We start from the raw sequence: 23,789 nt of genomic DNA, 5'->3' as shown, positions 1-23,789 counted from the left end.
TCATATCCTCAAATACAGACAGGAAAGGCTGTCATTGTTCTGATTTGTGATTTGTGTGCTGTACCAACTATTGAACCAAACAGTATGAGCAGATATATGGCAAACTAGGAGTTGATCATCCTGTATTACATGCACATCACAGTGATCAGTAAAATGAAATATATCAATAGTAGACAAGAGATACACAGGTATTCTCCAAGTCCTCCATTTTTTTTCTAAATTATTCTGTATAGGAATTAGCTTACATATCTATTTTCTCTAAGTGCAATTTCCCTCAATGTAAGAATTGAGTGTATGGGTTCAGGAAATAACATTTAGTACTTAAGTAACATATCAGATTGAAACTGTGTTTGACTGCGAAATTTACTCTGAGTAAGTGATCCATTTCATGTCATGCCTCCCTGCAACCTGTAGCATCGCCTTCAGTTGTAGTTGTACAACAGCAAGCCTCTGTTGGTCTAGTCTGCCCTGAAAATGCCATCGTTCATAGCAATGTAGAGGGATAGGATAAATCACATATTTTAGCTTCATCAAGGGTGTTAAACTATGCATGATATTCACAAGCATAGTCATTGTGATGGGGTTAGAAGCAAAGGCCAGGATACGGAGTTCAGTACAATGCATTAGGGCAGGGATAAGAACAGCGATTGCAGAATCATTTATAAGGCAATGATTTATCTCTAGATGCCTAAGAGTACCAGAGAGATTTAACAGAAAAGTTTGAAAGGGCTCGAAGTCATCCCAATACATTGCATTGTTACTAAGATTCAACATCTTTAGTTGGGAAACCTGAGGACACTGGGCTAGAAATCTGAAGTCTCTGTACGATATATCACAGAATGACAGAAACAAAAAATCCAGACTAGTTGGCAGAACTCTGTAGGGAGAAAACAACAATAACACTTCTGAAGAATGAGGACTGAATGAAAAAAACTGTATCTTTACATCCAGAATAAACCACTTTTCACATGCAGTGAAATTGTGTATTAATGCGTTAATCTGTACTTTGTTCGCCTAACAATTTTGTGACTCTGAGAAATTTTTTTAGGCAGTAACTTACTATGTAGTCCTGGCTGTCCTGAAACTCACTAAAGAGATCATATTGGCATTGAACTCAGAGAATCTGCCTGTCTTTGCTTCCTGAGTGCTGAGAATAAAATCATGTGCCACCATAGCTGGCTGAAAAGTTCTGTTTTCAACACTGAGATACAAGTTCTCTTAATCTTAAGAATGTGTAAAGTGTATTATAACTGATGATTTTAAGAAATATTAAGAGAACAACTAATGCACTTAATACTTAAATTATTATCCATTGTAAATTTCAGTTCACATTTTTAGTGGAAAGGGATCAGAAAGAGCAATCAACTGAAGATTACCTTTGGTCAGTCCCTAAATACCGTCCTCTACTTTCATGGTCTATATCTTGGTGACTACAAATTAGCAAAGTGATCTGTCATTGTAAGCCATTGGCATCTATGATTATGTGCATCAGTGCTATAGAAAAAGTCTTCCACCATCTCAATTCCTCTTTCTTCTCATATCGAGAGGGCTAGTGGTTTTTCACCTTTGTATTTCTGCACTTATCTTTACATTGCTGGCTGCTTAGTTTTTATAATTCCTCCTCCAGTTTCAAATTCTCAAAAGTAACAAAGCAGCAATCATAAAAGGTTTTGAGAAGTTTAGGAATACCCATAAATATTTTCTACTTTGTCCCAACATTTATCCAGGAAACCCAGAACCCAGCCCAAAACTCTTACCTGAGCACGCTGTCCAGATGATTTTTGAGACAGAATGAAGACAATTTGAGTTCCTTAAGGTTTTCCATACGTTGCAAATTACTAAGGAATTTTTTAAAGACTCTCCCACTCAGAGATCTAAAAGTGACTTTAAGCAGTCTAAGGCTCTTTAGGTGGCTCATCTGAGACAGGATGATGGTGATATCACTCAGAGAACCCTTATCAACTGACAGCCGATTAACACAGTTAAGATCAAGAAATCTCAGGGTGCGTTTGCAGTCACCCAATTTAACAACTTGCAAATCTCGACAGCATATGTGCAAAGCCCCTAAACTCTCTACAATTTTCCTCACAAGCAAAACTGAAAATTCTTTTTCCATTAAGGAGCCATCTAGGGAAAGATCCACTAGTAATTCGATAGGCCTGGGTAACTCAATCGTGGATTCTAAATCTATACAACGAAGCTGTCCTTCCATTTTTCTGACAGAGTGGTCAGAGTAAGTACAAGAATGAAAACAGAAAGGTGATTTGATGCTGACTTCAGCGCATGTGATCCTACAGTCAATGTCTTGCCTTAAATCTAGGATCCTCAGTTTAGGAATCCTGTAGGGGTAAGAGGAGATAGAATATCTGAGAAATAGCAAATGATAATGAAACCCAGTAGGATCAATGATGACATATAGGAACAAATCCTTTTATCCATAGCTGGTACTCCTTGTACTAACTACCAACAAGTCTTTGCCATGTGAATTCAACCTCCCTTCCCCCCCATCCTTTGTATATCTTAAATCCCCTCCAGTCTTAAAGCTCTTGTCTTTCTCTTAAGTAACACCCGTTACATAAACCCATCAATAGAATCCTCAAGAACAGATTTCCTAAGGAATATTGAAGACATCAGTGTTTAATGTGTTACCAAGTTTTAGCCGAGTCTCAGAAATCAACTTGCAGCATTCACTAGTTACTCATTCTAAGAGAGTATCAGGCTGTAGTATTACCACCTATGAATTACCATGTCTCTATTATACAGTCTTACCGAGAAGCAGAGTTCTCTGCAGGATATACTGGAAGATTCTCAATCATGGCTTTCAGGAGTTCATGTTGAGTCTCCCGTACAGTTAATGTCCCAAGATGGAGACAGTAAAAGGGCCAAATTTTCACCATCTCACTCAATATATTCTTATGCCCACCCTTGAAGGCAGCAATGAACAATGGAACAAAAAAACATCTTGGAATAGCCTCCAGAGCTTGGATTACTGCAGACTCATGTCTCAGCAAACCCTGTATAGCAAGATCCACCAGTGTTTTGGGGTTCTTTGCATTCATTTTTGTGAACCTGCATCAGGAGAAGAAACATTTAGAAGTTCTGGGAAAACACACAGTGTCTTCTTTGCAGCCTGTGCTAGCAAAGTAGAAATGATTTAAAGAATAAATCAATCAGATAGTCACCACCAGGTACTTCTACTATAGACTCAGATTAGAAATAGACTTGTGAGTTTATAACTGTATATGTTTATAGGTGTGTTACTACTCTCTCCCCCATGTATACATACTCTGTGTCTTATAAAATGGCATCAAAATGGGTAGTAAGCAAGCAGAAAACAATTTTGTTCACTTATTTACATGAATTCCAGTATTTTCTCTCAGTAGTATATAAGCGATCATGAAGAAAAATAAATCTAAAATAGTAAATAATAAAACATCAAATTAATTGTGATTAAAGAGAAAAGGAATGACATTCTAGCCCTTGATTTGTCTCACTCCCATCACTATATTTGTGGCAGATGAAGACACCAAACTGTACAAGACATACATGAAGGAAGATGGTTAAGAACTTAAAGTTGACCTTAAGAAAATTCAGAAAAATTAGTCATGATTTAATCCTAAAGATGAAAAAGAAAACATAAAATCAATATAATGCACTACAGTTTGGGGCAAAGACTTCAAAAGTGTTCAACTCAAAGATGTATGTTATCTCACTTGTGGAAAGTAAAAATTAAATAGTAAATCTGATCATGGAATAATGACTTCTAGAGTGTAGGAGAGTTGCAGGGGTTGGGGTGACAAAACACAGTCAGATATAATTCATGTAACCTAGAGGTTGGTATGGACATATCACAATGAGTCTCATTAATATGAATTATGACTATGTGTTAGAAAAAATGAGTATCAAATGCATATCAAATAGACAATATGGAGGGTTTAAAACTGCAGTCTTTGAAACATACAAGGTCTGAGAAAGAATAAATTCATGTGAATAGGAGAAACATTCAAGAAAATTTGTTAATAATGGAAGAAAACAAAATGAGGGGGAAATTAAGATTTCTGTAACACATAAAAGAGTCAGAAAGCTCCTAAATTTATCTTCTACTGCCAGAACAACAAATCCTCTAAAATGCCTACATAGCAATGATAAAAGGAAAACAGCATGATACATTGGATAGATTATAAGACAATGTAGCATCATATGAATACACAAAATAAGGAAAAATTTGAAGCAAAAACATTAAAACCATCAGAAACAAAATAACTGTTGCTTATCACCTACCTAGTATGGTACTTTGCTACAGCATCTTGTACACTTTATGGCATTGTCTTTTGATAAAATAACTTGATGAGTAAGATTAAAAAGTGTTACATTTTCTTGAGGTTTCTGGGATTTCAATCTCATGCACATGTCTAAGGGTCTTAAAAAGGTGGTCTTCTGTGGTAGCTCAAAGTGCAAGAGAGGGTAAGTACTTCTTTTTAGTGAAGAATTTTCTTTTGTGTGAAGAAAAAGTCAGTATAGAAAGGAAGGGACTGGGCAGTTTCATATAACACAGTAGCTAATTTCACACACTGTTACAAATGTTAGTGAAATGTATTCAAGAATTTTCTGTTTAATGTTAGTGAAATGTATTCAAGAATTTTCTGTTTAATGTTAGGGAAACGTATTCAAGAATTTGTTGTATGTGCTCTATTACAAGGTCACCATGTTCCTAGGAATATCTGTGAATCTTCCAGGACTTTGGTTCACAATTCTGTTGTGGATGTGCCTGATATGATTGGTAAGGACTCCAGAGTCCATTATAAGGGCTTTGGAGCAGTGCTACTTAAATTTTTCTTTTCCCTAACAAACTCAACACTAAAAACATTTAAAATGTTTTTCCTAAATTGATGTTTAAATGGAATTCAATTTCAAAAATTTCTACATTTTACTGGGTTAGACAGCCTGATGGTAAAGTTCATATGTGAAAGAATACACAGGAATAGCTAAGAAGAGAGAAGGAAGCCACTTGAGAAGGGACTCCTGATACCAAGAAAACAAAAACTTTCTAGAGAATTTATGTAATTATAATATCTTGTCACTGCTATAATAAGGGACAAATAACTGAATGAAATAAGTGAGCACAGCTGGCCCTGATGATCCAACATTTCAGAGCACCTCTGTTGAACTTTCTTCTGAGTTCTGCATCCAGAACATCTTCAAGGCTACTCGCTGAGATGATCAAGTATCACATAATATTCTAGTCAGGACTCGACCATAATCACAAATTTTCTTTAGGACTCTGTAAAATTATTAGTGCTCCCAAACATCAGGAAGTAGCCAAGAAAACTATGCACATATTCCTCCCTCTAAAAGAGTTATGGATGTTTGCCTTTGCTTAGAGCGTTTGTTACAAGTCGTTATGCATAATGGTCAGGAAAAACACTAAACAAAGGAAATTAGACTCAAGAGTTCCTGTTTTGAAAAGAAAAAAAGGGGAAATGCTGTAAGACAATGCAATTGTGCACTGTAAAGTTTTGTCACTAGTATTAGTTTAATGAAGCACTTATTGGTTAGTAGCCAGGCAGAAAGTATACAAGATGGGAACAGACTAGGAGAATTCTGGGAAGAGGAAAGGCAGAGATGCTGCCACGAACCAGACTTGGACAAAGCAAGGTAAGAATGCCTCACTGATTATCAAGCCATGTACAAATAAAACCAAACACCAAAAAACAACTACTAGCATTCCTGCATCTTGTGAAGATTTCATGTCTGGTAACCATGTATCGTATATTAAACTATTGCTGAAACACTATGGTAAACATACCTCCTACACCAAAATGAGCAAAGGGTAGAATGGAGGCCATTAGAACAGGTATTTTTGTCACCAATGTATAATTCCCATGCAATCATAAGAAAACATGAAATTCTTGGGTAAAATAACCATAGAAACTATGTACATACTACATGGTAAACAGAAGGAGTTAGAGAACTAGGTATAGAGGCATATGCCTGCAATCCCAGGACTCAATAGGCAGAAGCAGATGGACTAGTAGTTCCAGGTATTCTCAACTACATAATGAGTTCAAAATGCACCTTGGACTACATTACACCCTTTCTCAAATATCCAAAGTCATACAGACAAGCAAAAGAGAAGGCAGGGTAAGAAAACGCAGGCTACTGAAAAGGATAAAGAGTAAAATATCAGGAATCACAAAAGGAAGGCTAGGACAGCTTAAAAGTACTGAGAAACAGAAAGGCTATTCATCCAAGAGTAGCCATGTCTCAAAAGTTCCAGCACTAGTTCTGAGTGAAGGTATGAGGATTGAGGAAATTCACTTCCAAATATAATGTCTCTCTGATAAAATGATGGACACCCTTGCCTCAAAGGTCAGCCCAAGCTTCTCACTAGTATTAATTCAATCTGGGAAATTTGGGGACTGTGATTCTGCTATTGGCACTAGTCAATGTGAAAGAAAAGTATTTCTTCCTCGTTAGTGTCTGAGGTATATCCAGCCAGGTAAAATCTTGAGAGCGACCAACTATTTAAGACAAAGCTACTCTGGTAAATAAGAACTAGAGAGAGGCTGCCGCACCAGCTTCATGGGGAGACACCTGTAGAAGGCAGTGATGGGTTGGATGAATGACAGGCAAGGACATGCTAAAAAACACAGGCAGCAGATCCTCAGGTACTGAAGGCCCTACCACTCTGAGGTCACACCACTTGTATGTTAATGAGCAATCTCTGCCACCTTGTGAGGACACTGATGATTCCTGATGTGAGGTTGGGGAGCAGTACTACATCTGAAGCCACTTACCTCTGGTTCAGAGCTGGTGAAACTGAGAATCCTGAGTTTCTGGTCTACCAAGGCCTTAGGTTGCAGTAGCCTCCTCCCTCCACAGATGGTCTACTGTTGGGTGAGAAGTGAATGCGTTAAGACAAAAATCCCAACACAGATCTCAGTGCTCTATTTCTTTCTCCTGTCCTCTTCATTCACTTATTATTATTTCTACTTTTAAAATAGAACATGTTATTAATTATTTGGAAATTTCACAATGCATAAAATGTATTCTATTAATATTTGACCCCAGTACTGCCCATATATCCTCCTAGATCAAATCCCACCTCTAAGTGCCTCCCAACTTATATGCGCTCTTTTTCACAGACATTGTGTACGATAGTTCTACTTTTGCCCTAACTGAGTTTTTATCTTAATAATCTACTGTACATTGCTTCTGTATCTGCTGCATAGTTGTTGCTGCATAGTAGTTGCACAGTAGTTGACTTTAATACTTTCTGTGCATACTTCTATACATAGTTTAGCTATTACAGTGGTTTCTTTTCTTCTTTCTTTTTAGGACTTGATACTGAGCCCTCCATAGATGGCCATGCACTATAGAAAGATAAACCTGAAGGTGTCACATAACCATTCAACATGGTACAGAAGTTACAACACAAAATTATAAGAAATATGAAAAAGCAGAGCAAATGAAAATATCTCCAGAATGCCATATCAAAAAAAAATTGCAGAAGTGCTTAAAATGTTGACCAAGTAGTCTCTAAGTATGCATGAGAAAAAAAAAGTATGGTTTACAACTGAACAAACCGGGGGGAGGGGGAGTCAGTAAACATAATTACTTCGTGGTTTTTGTTTCCAGATTCCTATCATGAATTTCTATCCTGATTCCCCTGGATCATGGATTTATAAGGGGAAAAGTGAAATAAAATCTTTCTTCCCCAAGTTACTTTCAGTTATGGTATTTATCACAGAAACAAGAAAGCATACTGGAGCAAGAATCTATAGACTATTACATTTAATAGCTATAGGATACATATCTTCTCAGCAGTTCATGGGATATTCTATGATATAAATACCAATGTAAGCCTCTGAGCAAGTAAAAATTACTTAAAAATAAAATCAGTATTTTCTATCTTAGCAGATCCTAAAGCAATTAAATTATAAATCACTGTTAAGGGAAATGACAGACATGAAACATACCAAATAAAATTAAACATTATACCTCAATGAATTATAGGCAAGTGAAGCAATCAGGAAGGATGTTAAAAAAATCCTGAAATCTAGTTTGGGAAATCTAAGAAACACCCCAAGGAATAGACACTATTGCCATTGTGCTCAGCTGCCTATGAGGACTTGAAGGTATGACATTACTGTGAAAGACACCACACATTTCAGGCATAGGACTTGGAGGAATTGATCGGCAAACAGCCCTCATGTCTCATCCATAAGAACTAGTTCTTACAATTTTCAATGTACTATGCAAGCTGCTAACAGGGAAAAGCAATCAATAATCATATGTAGCTTTCAGCCCTGGTGTGGGAGAATTGTCTTTATTCTGTCAATAATGTTTTAAATAAACACTCATTGGTCGATAGCCAGGCAGGACATTTAGGTGGGAAAACCACACAGGAAGTAGAGGTGAGAAAATGAGAACGGGAGTATTCTAGGGATGATGAAGCCCATTCCTCCCAGTCCTTCCCAGACCACAGAAGAAGCAGGATATGAACTGTCCCACTGAACAAGGTACTGAGCCATGTGGCTAACATAGATAAGAGTAATGGATTAATATAAGCAACTAGAGCTAAAAAGAAGCATGAGCTAGTGGGCCAATCAGATTATATTTCATGTAGAATCTCTGAATGATTTTCTTTGGGGCTTACCGACTGTGGGAACTGGACAGGACAGAAACCCCAACAAGCAGGCCCTCATGTTACAGAGCCCATTGTCTTAGCAATTACTTTTCTATTGCTGTGAGGAGACACCATGACCAAAGAAAATATAAAAAAGTAGCATTTAACTAGGAGTTTGCTTACAGTTTCAGAGGCTTAGTCCATGAAAATCAAGGTGAGGAGTAAGGTGACAGGCAGGCAAGTATGGTGTTGGAGCAGTAGCTGAGAGCTTACTTCCTGATCTGCATACAGGAGGAAGAGAGAAAGTGAGACTAGGCCTGGAACTAGCTTTTAAAATGTCAAAACCCACTCCCTAGTAACAGGCTTTCTCGAACAAGGCCACAATTTCTAATTGTCCCTTAATAGTTCACCAACTAGGAATCAAGCATTCAAATACTTGAGCCTATGGGAGCCATTCTCATTCAAACTACTCCATCCTGCTCCCTGGTCCGCATAAGTCTGTAGTCATACCTTAATGCAAAATGCACTCAGTCCAACTTCAAATGTCCCCACAGTCTTTTATTCTCAAGATTGTTTACAATTCCAGAGCTTAAAGTTTCTTGTGAGACTTGGGGTAATCTCTTAACTGTAACACCTGCAAAATCAAAATAAAAAACAAATTACATACTTCTAACATTTAATGACACAAAAATACTTTACTATTCCAAAAGAGAGGAGGAAAGGATCATAGTGAATAAATACTGGAGCAAAGCAAGACTGAAACCAAGCAGGCGAATTCTGAATCTCTATGATTGATGTTAAAGTGATTATAAGATGGATCTTCCTATCTCCCACTCCTCCTAGTATTGCTGACTACATCATCAGTTTTTCTTAACAATGGAGCAGGATTCCACAACCCCTTTACACCTGTATCTTCCTTGAAAAAAAAAACAGAACCATGGGACTTACGCTAACAAGTTATTATGTTTACCTGGGTTAAAACCATCCATGAATTACATTTACATTAGCTTTGACTTAGTAATAGTCTCTGATAGAATTCCCTGCCGGCAGAAAACCAAAAATCCTGCTGAGACTGTATTAATGTCATTGTGCAACTGTTATCAGTCAGCAAATTTATATCACAGGGAGAACTGTTTGTTGAAACAGTTCCCAAGATGTCCTACTGTTGTGGAACAATCCTTTTATACACTATGAATATGTAGTACTCTCATTGGCTAAAAAGAGCTCACTAACCTATAGCTGGGCAGGAGGAGGTTAGATGGGAAAACTAGACTACAAGGATGCTGGGATGAAGAAGTACCCAGTCAAAGGAGTCACCAGCCAGAGGCAGAATGAATCAGACACACAAAACGGGACCGACATAAAAGATACACAGCAGTATGTAGATTAATAGAAATGGGTAAATTTAAGTTATAACAGCTAGTAAGTAATAAGCCTGAGCTATCAGATGAGCATTTAAAATATAAGACTCAGTGTGTTTCAGAGCGGCTGCAGGACAGGGAAATTTCACCTACAAATGGTGCCCAACATTCAGGGCCATATACATCCACATAAAGCCAGTAAAGCTTTAAAAAATGGAATCTAAACACACAAAATGGAGTCAAACTCAAATTCTTGGTAACCACTGTTTTCTTGTTTGCTAGAGGCAAACAGAGGCATGCCTACTTTAAGATGCATTTTCCTGGTTTGTGTTACCAGCATGGATGGATCTTTTGGGAGGTCCTGCTACTGAACACTTGAATGAGGTTTATGAGCAGCAAGCAGTGCTACTTGGTGGCAGCATGGACTCAACAACTTCCCAGAGTTCAGACAGTAAATGCTGCTCATACCTGTACCTCTGACATAAGCTAGGTTCTCAGGGAACAAAACAGGGCAGAATCAGCTGCCAAGGCATAGGCTTTGGTCCTAGCCACACCACTTAACAGTTTGAAGTTTGGCTCATGTGGTCAGAAAAGGATAGATATGCGGTAAAGCAGAATCAGTTGGAAAAGCCTCTAAACGTGTCACAGTGTGTTTGAAAATATGCATAGTCTTGGAAGAGAGAGAGAAATAGTATATAAAATAGTTTTAAAATAATTAAGTCCTAAAAGAGGGAGTAAAGTAATATAAAAGCAAAAGCAAAGTAAAGAGTAAAAAATACAGAGAGTCTGGATCCTGTATGTTATTCTGTCATCTTTGAATTCCTTGGTTTCTAGGACATACTGTATTGTGAAGACTGCTTGATTATATATTTTGAAAATGCCTTGACTTCCAAATTTTAAGTCAAAATGTGTATTACATTGCAGGAGAGGTTATGCTTTTATTTCCACAGGAAATGAGTGGCTGTGGACTCATTCTGGCTTAAAGAAAATCGGGTCTGAAAGAGAAAGATCCTCTGAAACCCTAACTACAAACATAAAGAAATGAACCTAAAAGAACTGAAAGACATGTAATGGATATTTTACCTACTCAAACACATAATAAAAACTCATATTTGACTGACTTATATACATCGCACAGTCTGTACTAGTGTTAATGCAAATATATACATTGTCTTTAAAACTTTATGCATTTTCAGAGCAAGGGGACCAAACACCAGTGAAAACTGATGGACCATGTGATCCAGAATTTCAGAATACCTCTGCTACAGTCTCCTTGACATTCTTCATTCAAAGAAGCTTCAAGGCTGCTGGCTGAGATTGTCCAGACTCACAGACTTCTCCTGCTGGTACTTCATTATTGTCCCAATTTTCTCAAGGTTTCCCCAAAGATAATAGCACCCACAAACAACTGGAAACAGTCTAGAGAAGTATACCCACATTCTCAAACATTGGTTTTAGATGTTTGTTAACACTTAAGGGGGCTCGATCACAAGTTATTATTGGTAATGGTCATTTAAAAAGTTAGACAAAGATTAGATTCAAAGATCTCTTTCTGAAAAGATAAAGGTGGATATAGAAATGGTAGGATAAAAGGACAGTTTATTAAATCTACTTTTATGCTAAAAAGCAATTCCTAGTCCTAAGTATAAATATAAGTATTTATATTTGTATGGATTTTTGTATATTGATACAAATTTAAATTTAGTTTTGTTATATGCGTGTGTATGCACTTGTTGATGTTTATGCAGCTCATTTAGACACATCTGCTGGCAGAACCGACCTACTTCAGAGAAGGTGATGGGCACTGAAGAAACTCCATATGGAATTTATTTTATTCATGGCAAAAGTTGGCCACGTGGGCAAAGAAAATCCCTTTACTTCAATTGCTGACAGCTGTTGTCCAAACTGGACCAGTAAGATGCAAAAGAAAGTGAGTGACTCCCAAATTTTGTCAAGACAAAGCAGGAAATCCTTCAAAATTCCCTGCTTCTCAGAAATGTCTGTCTGATATACCAGGTCTGTAGGCCAGAGTTCGATACCCCAACATCATAGAAGAACCTAGGGTAACTGTCCAGTGAAATTGATGTCCCTATCATTAAGTAACATTATCATTCTTCTGGGTTCTTTGATGGAGTTGAAGACTAGATAGTTAGAGTTGTCCTAAGTTATGATAAAAGGTAAATTAGGTACAAAACTGTAGCCTAACAAAGATACGATACATAATAGATTATTTTCTCTAATTTTGCCAAATAGACTGAATTTTGTAACTGTAATTCTTGAGAAATCTTTTTGTTATAGTTTTACTTTGATAAAAGTTAAAACCTTCCTTTTAGTTAGACAAAAGGGGGGAAATCCTGTGGAACATTTTTTGTATACTATGAATATGTATTACTACAGTTGGATAATAGAGAGCTTAGTGGCCTATAGCTTGGCAGGAGGAGGTTAGGTGAAAAACCAGACTAAGAGGATGCTGAGCTGAAGAGGGACAGACGTAGAGGAATTGACAGTCAGTTGCAGAATGAGTTGAACACATAAAATGGAACAGAGGCAAAAGGTACATTCCAGAATGTAGACTAATAGAAATGGGTCAATTTAACTTGTAAGAGGTAGTTAGTACTAAACCTGAGCTATCAGGCAAGCATTTATAATTAATATAAGCCTCAGTGTATTTGAGATTGTCTGTGGGACAGAAAAACTGCCTAAAGTCTGCTTTGCCTGAACAAGAAGTTTCAAAAGAAGGAGTCCTTATGCACCCTCTGCAGCTCTATCAACTTTCTATTTATCAACCCCCCTGCCCAGTCCTATAAGAGCCCTAACCAGCTCCTTCCCCTTCACACAAGTTCCATTCCCATGGGAAGTCATTGACCCTGCTGCTGTGCTAATAAACAGTCTCAACTGTTGAGAGAAGACTTAGGTCTCTTTCATGTCTTTTGTTCCTTTACTATTCTTAAATCTAACATTTTGGTGTAGAAATCCAGGAGGACTTCTTGGATCGCTGCCCTTTGGTAGCTCCATCCCTTCTTCTGGGACCTTCTGGACATTTTATCGATCTTGACTCCTCTTGGAACGTGGAACTTCGGGAGCACAGATACTTTATGAACTCACTATATATATATATATATATATATATATATATATATATATATATATATATATATACACGCACACACACACACTAAACAGCCACTAGTTACTATCTGAAACCCACTGGTTTTTGTAGCTTCTGTCTCTGTGAACAGTACACCTTTATCCCAAGCTGATACAGGTATATCTGTGATTATCAGGCTTACAACAGAGCAAGATCCAGTACAGTCAGGGCTGCAGATAGATCCTGACTCAAAAAAGTAAATGGCCTCATAAACTCGTATGTTTGAATACAGGTTCCCAGTTAGTAGGACTATTAGGAGGTTGTCACAAACTCATGGCAGGCCCAATTTATCTCTGTTTGCAACATTCAGATCAGATGAGAGCTGTAACTAATACTCTAGCACTATACCTGCCACACTCCCCATCATGATGGCCATGGACTCACCCTTTGAAATTATAGGCAGCCCCCCAATAAATACATTGTAAAATTGCTTTGGTCATATCTGTTCATAACAATGAGACGGTAACTAAGACAAATAACAATACAGATAATCAATAAAAAAAATGACAGTTTTTTCAAAAGGTAAGAGTGACAAAATTCTTAGTTGAACTAAATGAGAGAATGAATATATAAATTAGTAAAAACAGAGATAAAAGGGGGCAATACTAAGAAACACCAATGAAATTCTGAAAATTGTTAATTAACATTTGAAAACTCATATTCAAAGAGTAACTAAAAGAAATGGATAATTTCTTAGATAGGAAAGATATAAATAAATTTAGAGATCCATAAAAATCAATAAGATTATCGTATCTCCCAACAAATAAAATCCTAGAAACACATGGATGAAGGAAATATTTTATTAGACCTGAAAAATGCTCATGAGACTACCTAATTAAAAGATACAGAAAGTGCTAAACTTCTCCTTGTGGACAATATACCTTGATATCTAGCCTAGTTCAGAGTAAAAGTTTTAAAAATGTTTTGGTGGTGAACATTATTAATGTATTACTTTTTTCTAATAAAGTCTTTATAAACTGAATTTAATAATATATTTTAACACCATGATCAATTTGGCTTATATTAGGTATGCAAGGATGTTTCACTTATTAATAGGTTTGTAGTCAGAGGTCACATGATGGTCTTACAAGTGCAAAACAGGCCTTTATCAAAAAATCACTGAAGAATCTAAGACTAAAAGGAACATATCTCACTATAAAATACCTCTACACAATAAACCTACAGTCAAAATCATACCACAATTGAAAAACTGGAAGTCATTTTTTCTCAAGTCAGCCAGGAGAAAGTATGATCTACCCTCTCCAATCTTATTCAATGTGCTGAATGAAGTTTTAGTTCATTGTAGGAAAGCAAGAGAAAATGGCAAATGATACACACAAACAGTAAAGGGAGATGTCTAATTATTCCTAAGAATCTTTGCTATAATCCTATAATTAAAAGACTCCAAATGCTCGAACAGAAAACATTAGGATTTGGTAAAAGCAGCAAAAAGGAAAAAAAGAACCATTCAGTATTACAAAATAAGTGCAAACACTGATGCTTTTCCACATTCCAATAACCATGACATTGACAAATAAATCAAGAAAACAATTTCATGAACAATTGCTTCAAACATTAAATACCAAGGAACAGACTTAACGAGGAAGTGAAAGCCTGAAACAGCTAATTTAGTAACAGTGAAGAAAGAAATCGAAGAAGGCATTAGAGGATGGAAAGACCTATAACATACAGGAATAAGCAAGGAAATATTAGCTGCTTTCAAATTATATCATAGAGCAATAGAAACATAAACAGCATGCTATTGCAACAAAACGAGATGTGTAAGTCAGTGGAATGTAATAGAAAACCCTGAAATATGATCATATATCTAGAATTACCTGATTATTGACGAAAAAAAGTGCCCAAAACATCCACTGGAGAAAAGGAAACTATTTTTACAACACTTCAGTTATTTTTTGCTAGTTTAGCAAAACTAACCATCTAAATGTAGAGAGAGTAACCTGTATCCCTGTCTCTCTTTACAAACATCAATTCAAAATCGATCAATGCTCCTAATGTAAGATGTGACATCCTGAAATTTCTATGAGGAAAACACTTTACAGGCACTGTATAGTCACAGTAAAGCCTCTTTAAATGCATTCTGGTAACAGCTCAGGAAATAATAGCAAAAACTGACAAATTAAATTTCGTGAAATTAAAAAGCTTCTAGCTGGGCGGTGGTGGTGCACACCATTAATCCCAGCACTTGGGAGGCAGAGGCAGGTGGATCTTTGTGAGTTCGAGGCCAGCCTTGTCTACAAGAGCTAGTTCCAGGACAGGCTCCAAAGCCACAGAGAAATCCTGTCTCGAAAACCCCAAATAAATAAATAGATAGATAGATAAATAGATAAATAAATAGCATCTGCAGAGCAGTAGAAACAACAATATAGTGCCAACCAACAGAATGGTAATATTTTCTAGCCCTATATTTTACAGAGAATTAAATAGGCTCTTTAAAGAGGCTCAATGAACATGAGAGAGCATTGAGAAGGAACAGGAGCAAAGGACCATGATATACATACTGAAAGTGTCATAATGCACATTTTGTATGATAACTTTTTTAAAGAGATGCACTGTGGAAAAATCCATCTATACACTGTAAATTTGTATTACTCTTATTGATTACTAAAGAAGCTGACTGGCCAATAACTAAACAGATAAGGTTAGGTGAGAACCAAACTGAGAATGCTGGGAGGATGAAAGGCAGAGTCTGGAGTCACCAGCCAGACACAGAGGGGGTAATTATTCAGCTACCCATAAGGCTGCATTTCCGGTTCACCTGTCGTGTGATGTAGCCACACAAACACCTTTTGCACATGTGCAAGGCGTGGGTTGCCCATCATCAGTGTGTGATGTAGCCATGTCTTCCCACTGTGTGCATGTATTAGGCAGCCATTAAAAGCTGGATGCACCATCTTAGCTCTCTCTGTCCCCCATGCTCAGAGATGCACTCTCTCTCTTTCTCCCTGTCCACCTCTTGGAGAGGCAGCCTCTCTCCCTCCACCTCTTTCTCTGTTCCCAGTGCTCGGAGAGGAAGCCTCTCTCCCTCTCTCTTTCTCTCTACACCATTTTTTCCAGGCCTGTGTGCACTCTAATAAACTCCTAAGTGGGTTTGTTTGAGTCTCGTGTTCTCTTCTCACTCATGCCAGATCATTTCATTGGTGCTGTGACTTGAGAGATTCTTCCACCCCAGGTCTCTCTCCTGGGGTTGGAATCAAAACCAGAGCCCTTCTGGAAAACAACCCATGCCTCCTTATGCCTTAGTGCGACCTCTCAGAAAAACACCAGCTTTGATTGGTAAGTCTTTCCATTTAGTCTTAACCATTTCTCTGAACCTGAGGAATTGACCGTTAAGCTCTCAGAAACCCTTTGGGGTTCCTAGAGATGGGGGAACCATCCCCAACCACAGTCTTCAAGGCCACGGTTGTTCCCTTAGCTGACAATCCATCTCCAGTTTGCTTCCCTCAACTAAAATCATGTTTGGACTGACCTAGCACTGCACATTCTGTGCGGTGCATTCAACAGATTCTTCTTTCTTTTTTCTTTTCCATTTTTCCCCCTCTTTCCCTCGCCCTAAAAGGTCACTCGCAGTGACCTCTGGCTTCTCTGGCTTCTGAGTCACCCTGACCGGATCCAGTCAGGCCATAGCACCCCACCCCAGGTCAGGGGACACCCAGCCGGCCACAGGTCCTGACAGTGTTCATGCTGATTCACACCCCACCCACAGTCAAGAGACGTCTTACTGTGTGAGTCTTGTGGTGTTGCTGTTTTGAGGGTTTTCACGGCTTTGACCATGGGGACCAAACCTTTCAAACTTATCAATCCAGCTCCCCCCCTGCCCTGTGGTGCCTTTTAGAGGCCTTAAAACCTCAGGCCTTAATGCCCTACCTGCATATTCTCATACTTGTCCACTTTTGTTCAAAAAATGGCCTTGTTACAATTTAGATGGTAATCACCTTTAATCCTGTTATTTTACAGGAACTTTCAAACTATCGTCAGCGCACAGGCAAATGGAAGAAGTTTCCCTACATCCAAGCCTGTTACTATTTAAGCCCTAAGTCTAAGCCCTCTGTCCTTGCAAACTGTTCACCTGCTCACATGTTTCTGGATAGGCCATCTGTACCTGAAGAACCCCCTCCCACCTCTGCTCTGGACCCAGCTAACGAACCTCCACCTTTCCGAGCTCAGCAGGAAGCTACCCCGTTTCGCCAGCTTCTACCCCTGTCTCTCTAGTTCCTTCAGCCCCAGCTTCTATGCCTGTCTTTCAGCTCCTGCAGCTGGGGGCCTTCTTCTTCTAGTTTCTCTATTGTTGGGGTAAAGGGAGAGCCTTATCTACCTCAGCAGACCCCACCTAAACTGTGTGTTTAGGGGTATTTATCTTACTCATTCATTTTTAGTCATGCCAACCTGCCCGATACCTCTCATGGAAAGGGATTTTTTAGCAAAGGTAGGAGTTTCCATTTCCTTTGCTCCTCCCATTTACCTTACCCCAGACTCGCCAGTAGCTCCACTCTTCCTTCTCCGAGCCTCCCAACCTCCCAACTCTAATGTGTCTTTTCCTCTACCAGCCTCCCAGGTAGGTCACCAAGTCTGGGACAATCAAAACCCCTCTGTTGCTAAACACCATTTCCCATTGTTAGCCAATTACAAGATCCCACTAAGTACATTACCCAAGCTCAGTATCTCCTTTCTCTCTAGAGCCTTAAGGGACTTAAGGCTATCATTTCTGATCTTTTAAGAAAAAAAGCTACTTTGCCCCACCTCTTCTCCCTTTAACACCCCTATACTTGCTGTTAAAAAACCTAATGGAACCTCTCATCTGGTTCAAGACCTCTGCCTCATTAACTCCGCAGTGGTCCCTCTTCATCCTGTAGTGCCTAATCCTCACATACTTTTATCCAATATTCCTCCAGGTGTCTCCCACTCCTCAGTTCTAGACCTCAAGGATTCTTTTTTCTCTATCCCTTTCAGCCCTCAATCTCAAAACATCTTTGCCTTCACCTTGACTGGGTAAAACTTTTGCCTCTGGCTCTACTAAGACCTAGGGCTCTCCCCAAAGGCTCCCTTTTTATCTTGCCCTTTGAACTCATATATGGGCAGCCAATTTTAATCCCCAGCCTCTTACCTAAATCCTCTCCCCTTCCTGATCACCTGCTTACTCCACTGTTATCCCATCTATGCTCCCTATTATGAGATTTCATCGACCACTCATTACCTCAACCATGTGTTAATTCATGGCCACCGCCGATTAAAATAGAGGATCAGGTATTATTTTCTTCCCCAGACCAATGCTCCTCATCCCTTTCTCCTAAATGGCAGGGCCCCTTTAAAGTAATTCTTGTAACTCCCACAGTGCCAAGCTCGAGGCACTTCCTCATTGGATTCACCTATCACATCTTAAACCTTTTACTTTACAGCTCAAGATACCCCCTCATACACAGTAACTCAAACAGGGCCCTGTTCCCTTAAGTTCCAGAGGACACCAGGATCAGCCACCCTTTCTCCAGTTCCAAAAAAAACCAAAAGTCTCTTCCTTACTCAACTCTTTTGTGCCAAAAACTCCATATACTTTCTCTGTTCTTCTTTCTCCTATCTGCTTTCAATGTCATGCTTAAATTTCCAGTTAACCACTCAGCTATAATTACAGGAACCATCATTAAACATAGAGTCAGAGCTACAAGGATTGTCAAAAGCCCAGGCTGTAAGAAACAATAATGAGTTTGTAGACCCAAACTCCAAAAACTCACAAAACAAACTTTAACATGACAGGTTTTATCACTGACTGCAGCAGTGTTTCCTGGATATTAAGCTCCAAGGAGACAATTGGATCCACCTAAACAGACCAGACTTGCCCAGAATAAGTATCATTTAATTCTTTTCTTGTCATTCCTGGTCTCGGGAACCCCTGGTGGCGGGTGGGGGGGGACCCTCTACCTTCCATCTTGAGACTCTCCTCTGTTAATCTCTAGGATCTAAGATTTTTTTTCAAAACATAATTTTTGCCTTTCCAGCATTTTGCGAGGTCCAAGCTGCCAGTCAACCAATTCCTCAGAGCCTGGAAAATACAGCAGTAATCAGCTACCCCAGGACATGGTCAAACACCCAACTCCTCGACGCCCACAAAGTCAGTGTGAAGCAGTCATGAGAGACCTTACAGTGCCCCATTCACACTCATTAAGATTCTCAACTCCCCCAATTTTTTATAATAAACAAAAGGTGGAATGTAATTATTCAACCACCCATAAGGCTGCACTTCCCGGTTGCCCGTCATCAGTGTGTGACATAGCCACGCAACCCCCTTGTGCGCATGTGCAAGGCATGGGTCACGCATCATCAGCATGTGACATAGCCACATCTTCACCCTGTGTGCATGTGCTAGGCATCCATTAAAAGATAGACACGCCATCTTTGCTCTCTCTGTCCCCCTGCACTCAGAGATGCAGCCTCTCTCTCTTTCTCTCTCTCTCTCTCTCTCTCTCTGTCCCCCTCTTGGAGAGACAGCTTCTATCCCTCTCTCTCTCTGAACAACATTTTCCTCATGCCTGTGTGCACTTTCCCCTTCTAATAAACTCCTAAGTGGGTTTGTTTAAGTCTTGTGTTCTGTTGTCGCTAGCGCCAGATCATTTCAGAGAGAGCAGGAGATAAATGTACTGTGCAAATAAAGGTATTGCCACATTGCAGAACATACATAAGAAATATGGGTTAACTTAAAATATGAGATAGTTAGTAATAAGCCTGAGCAATTGTCTGAGCATTTGTAATTAATATTAAACCTCTTAATGTTTATTTGTGAGCAGTTGCAGGACAGGAAAACTCCCGACTACAAATGGTGCCCAATGTTCACGTACATCCACACAAAGCCTGAGAAAGCTTTTAAAAGGATTCTAAATGCAAAGAAACAGAGAAAAATGCAGCTTCCTAGTCTCACATTCTCATGCCAGGCACAGTGCAGGATGTCTCCCAACAGCCGCTTGCGGCATGGAGACAGCCACCAACAGCCATGAGCTAAGCAGCATGGTAGGTTTCTACATTCTCTTATATTTGTTGCAGTACAGAGAGGCTTCTTCTAGTCGTTGCCTGTGGGTTTAAACTACAAGTGTAAGCTCTGCCAGCATGTTGTATGGCAGGTTTGGGGATGTTGCTCATGCAGACAGAAAAGGTTACAGAAAATGCAGTAAAGACAGATTCAGATGGAAAAAAAATCTAGACAGGCTACAGTGAGTATAAAAATATACTACTTAGGCATGAGAGAAAAAAGAAAAATAATACTGAAAGTACTTAAAAAAGAAATAGTAATAAAACATTAAATAAGCTGTGTAAAGATGGGAAATACACAGGGTGTGGATCCTGTATATTATTGGACTATCTTTAAATTTTTTGGTTCTAAGAGGCTCTGGATTATTTTTTAAAAAAAAAAACTGCTAGATTCAACCAATCTACATTTTTTTTTAAAATCTTGATTTCAAAATTCAAGTCAAAAGTTATATTACTTTGTGGAAAGGCTATGCTTATATTCTGACAGAAAATGAGAGACTATGCATTCATTCCAGGTTAAAGAAAATCTGGTTTGATCAAGGAAGACCCCATGAAAAATCTAACTACAAACATTAAACAACTTAGAAGAACTACAAGATATGCAAAATATATTTTACCTACTCAAACATAAAACAAAATTAAATTATCTTTGGTTGACTTACATTAATACAGAGATGTATGTTGCCTTTAAAAGAATGTATATTTTCAGAGGAAGAAAATCAAACACCAATAAAAACAGATGGCCTAGGTGATCTAGCATTTCAAAATGCCTTTGTTACAGCATTTCAAAATGCCTTTGTTACAGTCTCCTCAGAATTCTGCATCCAGAACTGCTTCAAGGCTGCTGTCTGAGATCATACTCCAGTCAGGACTTGACCATAATTATAAATTTTCCCAGGACCCCCAAAAGAAAATAGTGCCCACATCAACAGAGTAGTCTAGAGAACAACATCCACATTCCAAAATGATGGATTATATTTATTTATTATCATTTAAGGTAGATTGGTTGCAAATTGTTATTGGTAATGATAAGGAAAAAAACTAAAAAAAAAAGTTTATATTCAGGGATCATGTTCTAAAATGAAAAGGGGGGTGTGGGCAGTGGTGGCACATGCCTTTAATACCAGCACTCAGGAAGCAGAGGCAGGCAGATCTCTGTGAGTATGAGGACAGCCTGGTCTAAAAGAGCTTGTTTCAGGACAGGCTCCAAAAGCTACAGAAGAACCCTGTCTAAAAAAACCAAAAAAAGTAAGAAAGAAAGAAAGAAAGAAGGAAGGAAAGAAAAGATGTGGATATAGAAACGATAGGATAGAAGGGTAAATTATTGAACTTACTTTAATCCAAAAAGCAAAAGCAACTATTAATCTGAAATGTTTTACATTGAGAAGGATTTTGATTTTTTGATACATTTTTTCCTCTTTTCTTTTATGTATTGCTTTTACTGAGCTGTAATTTTTTTTATCTGCTCCCCTTCCTTCCTCCCCTTTCCTCTTCTACCCTCTCCTGTGACTCCCACACTCCAAATTTATTCAGGAGATCTTATCTTTATCTCCTTCATATGTAGATCCATGTATATCTTTCTTAGAGTCCTCTTTGTTGCATAGGTTCTCTGGGGTTATAGCCTGTAAACTGGGTTTTCTTTGCTTTATGTCTAAAAGTCACTTATGAGTGGGTATATATTATATTTGTCTTTCTGGGTCTGGGTTATCTCACTCAATATGATTTTTTTCTAGATCCACTCATTTCTCTGAAAATTTAAAGATGTCATTATTTTTACCACTGGGTAGTACTCCATTGGGCAAATATTTGACAATTTCTTTCTTCCTTCCTTCCTTCCTTTCTTTTTCTTTTTCTTTTTTTTTTCAAGATGGATTTCTCTGTGTAGCTTTGGAGCCTGTCCTGAAACTCACTTTGTAAAACAGGCATGCTTTGAACTCACAGAGATCTGCCTGCTTCTGCCTTCCCAGTGCTGGGATTAAAGGCATGCACCACCATGCTCAACTATACAACATTTTCCATATCCATTCTTCGGTTGGGGGGCATTTAGGGTGTTTCTTGGTTCTGGCCATTACGAAAAATGCTGCCAAGAACATACCTGAGCACATGTCCTTATGGTATGATTGAGCATCCTTTGGGTATATACCCAATTGATGAAAATTTAACATTGTTATACCGTATGTATATTTCTACTTTTATTTGGAGTATTGTGTTTATGCAGCCCATTTAAAAATGTAATGTATAATTAAGAAATACAGATTAATACTTATCTATAATAGTTAAACTTATAGTCATGTTAAGTATGTTTTCAACGTCATGAAGAGCTACATTGAGATAGATAGATAGATAGATGGTCTTCATACACTTCAAAGACCTACAGAATATGGCATTTAATATGTTTACTAACCTAAGACTTTTAATGACAGTGAGACATGTCTGCTCCTCGCAGCACCAATCTATTTCAGTACAGGTGATGGGCATCAAAGAACCTCTGTATGGAGTTTGCTTTCCTTATGGGAAAAACTAACTTTATAAAACGTCTCTTAGCAGAGTCATCTGGGAGAATACATTTTAGACTTGTAAAATTATTTTTAAATGTTTTATAGATAAAAGTCAGGCATGGAGGCAAACACTTATAATTCTCACATTCAGAATGCAGAGGCATGTAAATCATAAAGTTTCCAACCAGACACAGCCGGGAACTGAAAAAAAGTTCTAAATGACTTGGAAATGAAATCACACTCATCTCCAACAGGTATTTCTTTTTCAGATGCAAAAGTATTTTAAAATACATATTAAATAAACTGGAAGGGAAATCAGCATCTACCATTTTAAAAGCCTGGTATATGAAAACTACTAAGGCAAATATACAAAGAAAAAATGGTGTGTTCTTTACTTTGGGGGAGTTGTTTGTTTGTTGTTTGCTTGTTTTGTTTATTTTTTAAGATAAGCCCTTACCATGTACTCAGGGTGATGCAAACCGAAAGAAAGTAATGTTTTCCTCTTTTGCTGTTTGTATATTTTTTAAGACAAGGCTACACCAGGCTGATGCAAATAATGATGTTTTTGTTATTGTTGTTTGTTTTAATTTGTTATTTGACTTTGTCGTTTTTTTTCCCTGAGAGAAGACCTCACCATGTATCTAGGCTGAGGCAGAACTTGGAGTCTGCTTATTTCAGCCTCCAATATGGCACCACACCCAGCTCAGAAATATAGACTTTAACTAAAATGTGAAAGGATGTGAAGCATTTTAAATAGAGAATACAAAGCAATTAATCATATAATTGATGTGATTCACACCTCAGGAACTCATACTCACGCAAACAGGGCCGGAATGCTACCTCGAGAAAATAAGCCGGGACGTATGCCTTAGGCAAACAGGGCAAAGAAACGTTGCCTCGCGCGAACAGGGCTGCCTCGCGCGAACAGGGCCAAACTGTTAAGAAATCCGATGAAAGCAATGATTAATCCCCAAATAGGTTCAGTTTATGAAAAGAAACTTCTGTTGTCACTTACCTGAGTAGGCGAGTGGGGAGAATTTTCCAACTTTTTCAGCACCTCAGGCTCAGCAACCGAGACGAGACGAGAGTCTGAGAACTTCAAAAGCCCGCTTGAGGAC

General features: G+C 38.3%; 1 protein-coding gene across 1 annotated transcript; it reads right to left on the bottom strand.

Moving 5' to 3' along the window:
* Nucleotides 1–6: 6 nt before the first annotated feature.
* LOC148117335 (melanoma antigen preferentially expressed in tumors-like) lies at nucleotides 7–23,789 on the bottom strand. The gene is made up of 8 exons (XM_087902630.1): nucleotides 23,687–23,789; nucleotides 23,490–23,606; nucleotides 9,140–9,263; nucleotides 8,813–8,910; nucleotides 6,798–6,890; nucleotides 2,770–3,069; nucleotides 1,758–2,339; nucleotides 7–877 (listed from the first exon to the last, which is right to left on the bottom strand). The coding sequence occupies exons 6-8, from the start codon at nucleotides 3,057–3,059 to the stop codon at nucleotides 364–366; spliced, it is 1,386 nt and encodes a 461-aa protein (XP_087758756.1). The 5' UTR covers nucleotides 3,060–3,069; nucleotides 6,798–6,890; nucleotides 8,813–8,910; nucleotides 9,140–9,263; nucleotides 23,490–23,606; nucleotides 23,687–23,789; the 3' UTR covers nucleotides 7–363.

This window comes from Myodes glareolus, chromosome X, assembly GCF_982192425.1.
Source record: "Myodes glareolus chromosome X, mMyoGla1.1, whole genome shotgun sequence".
NCBI lineage: Eukaryota > Metazoa > Chordata > Mammalia > Rodentia > Cricetidae > Myodes > Myodes glareolus.
The sequence above is the reverse complement of the archived record's forward strand: the minus strand, read 5'-3'. Positions and strand labels throughout refer to the sequence as shown.

Bases quoted from the DNA above. Each gene is read 5' to 3' on its own strand.
- LOC148117335 (XM_087902630.1), bottom strand. From the start codon at position 3,059: ATGAATGCAAAGAACCCCAAAACACTGGTGGATCTTGCTATACAGGGT. The intron at 2,340-2,769 runs GTAAGACTGTAT...TTACCCCTACAG, and splicing joins GCAGAGAACTCTGCTTCTCG to GATTCCTAAACTGAGGATCC. The intron at 878-1,757 runs GTAAGAGTTTTG...TTCTCCCTACAG, and splicing joins CATCTGGACAGCGTGCTCAG to AGTTCTGCCAACTAGTCTGG.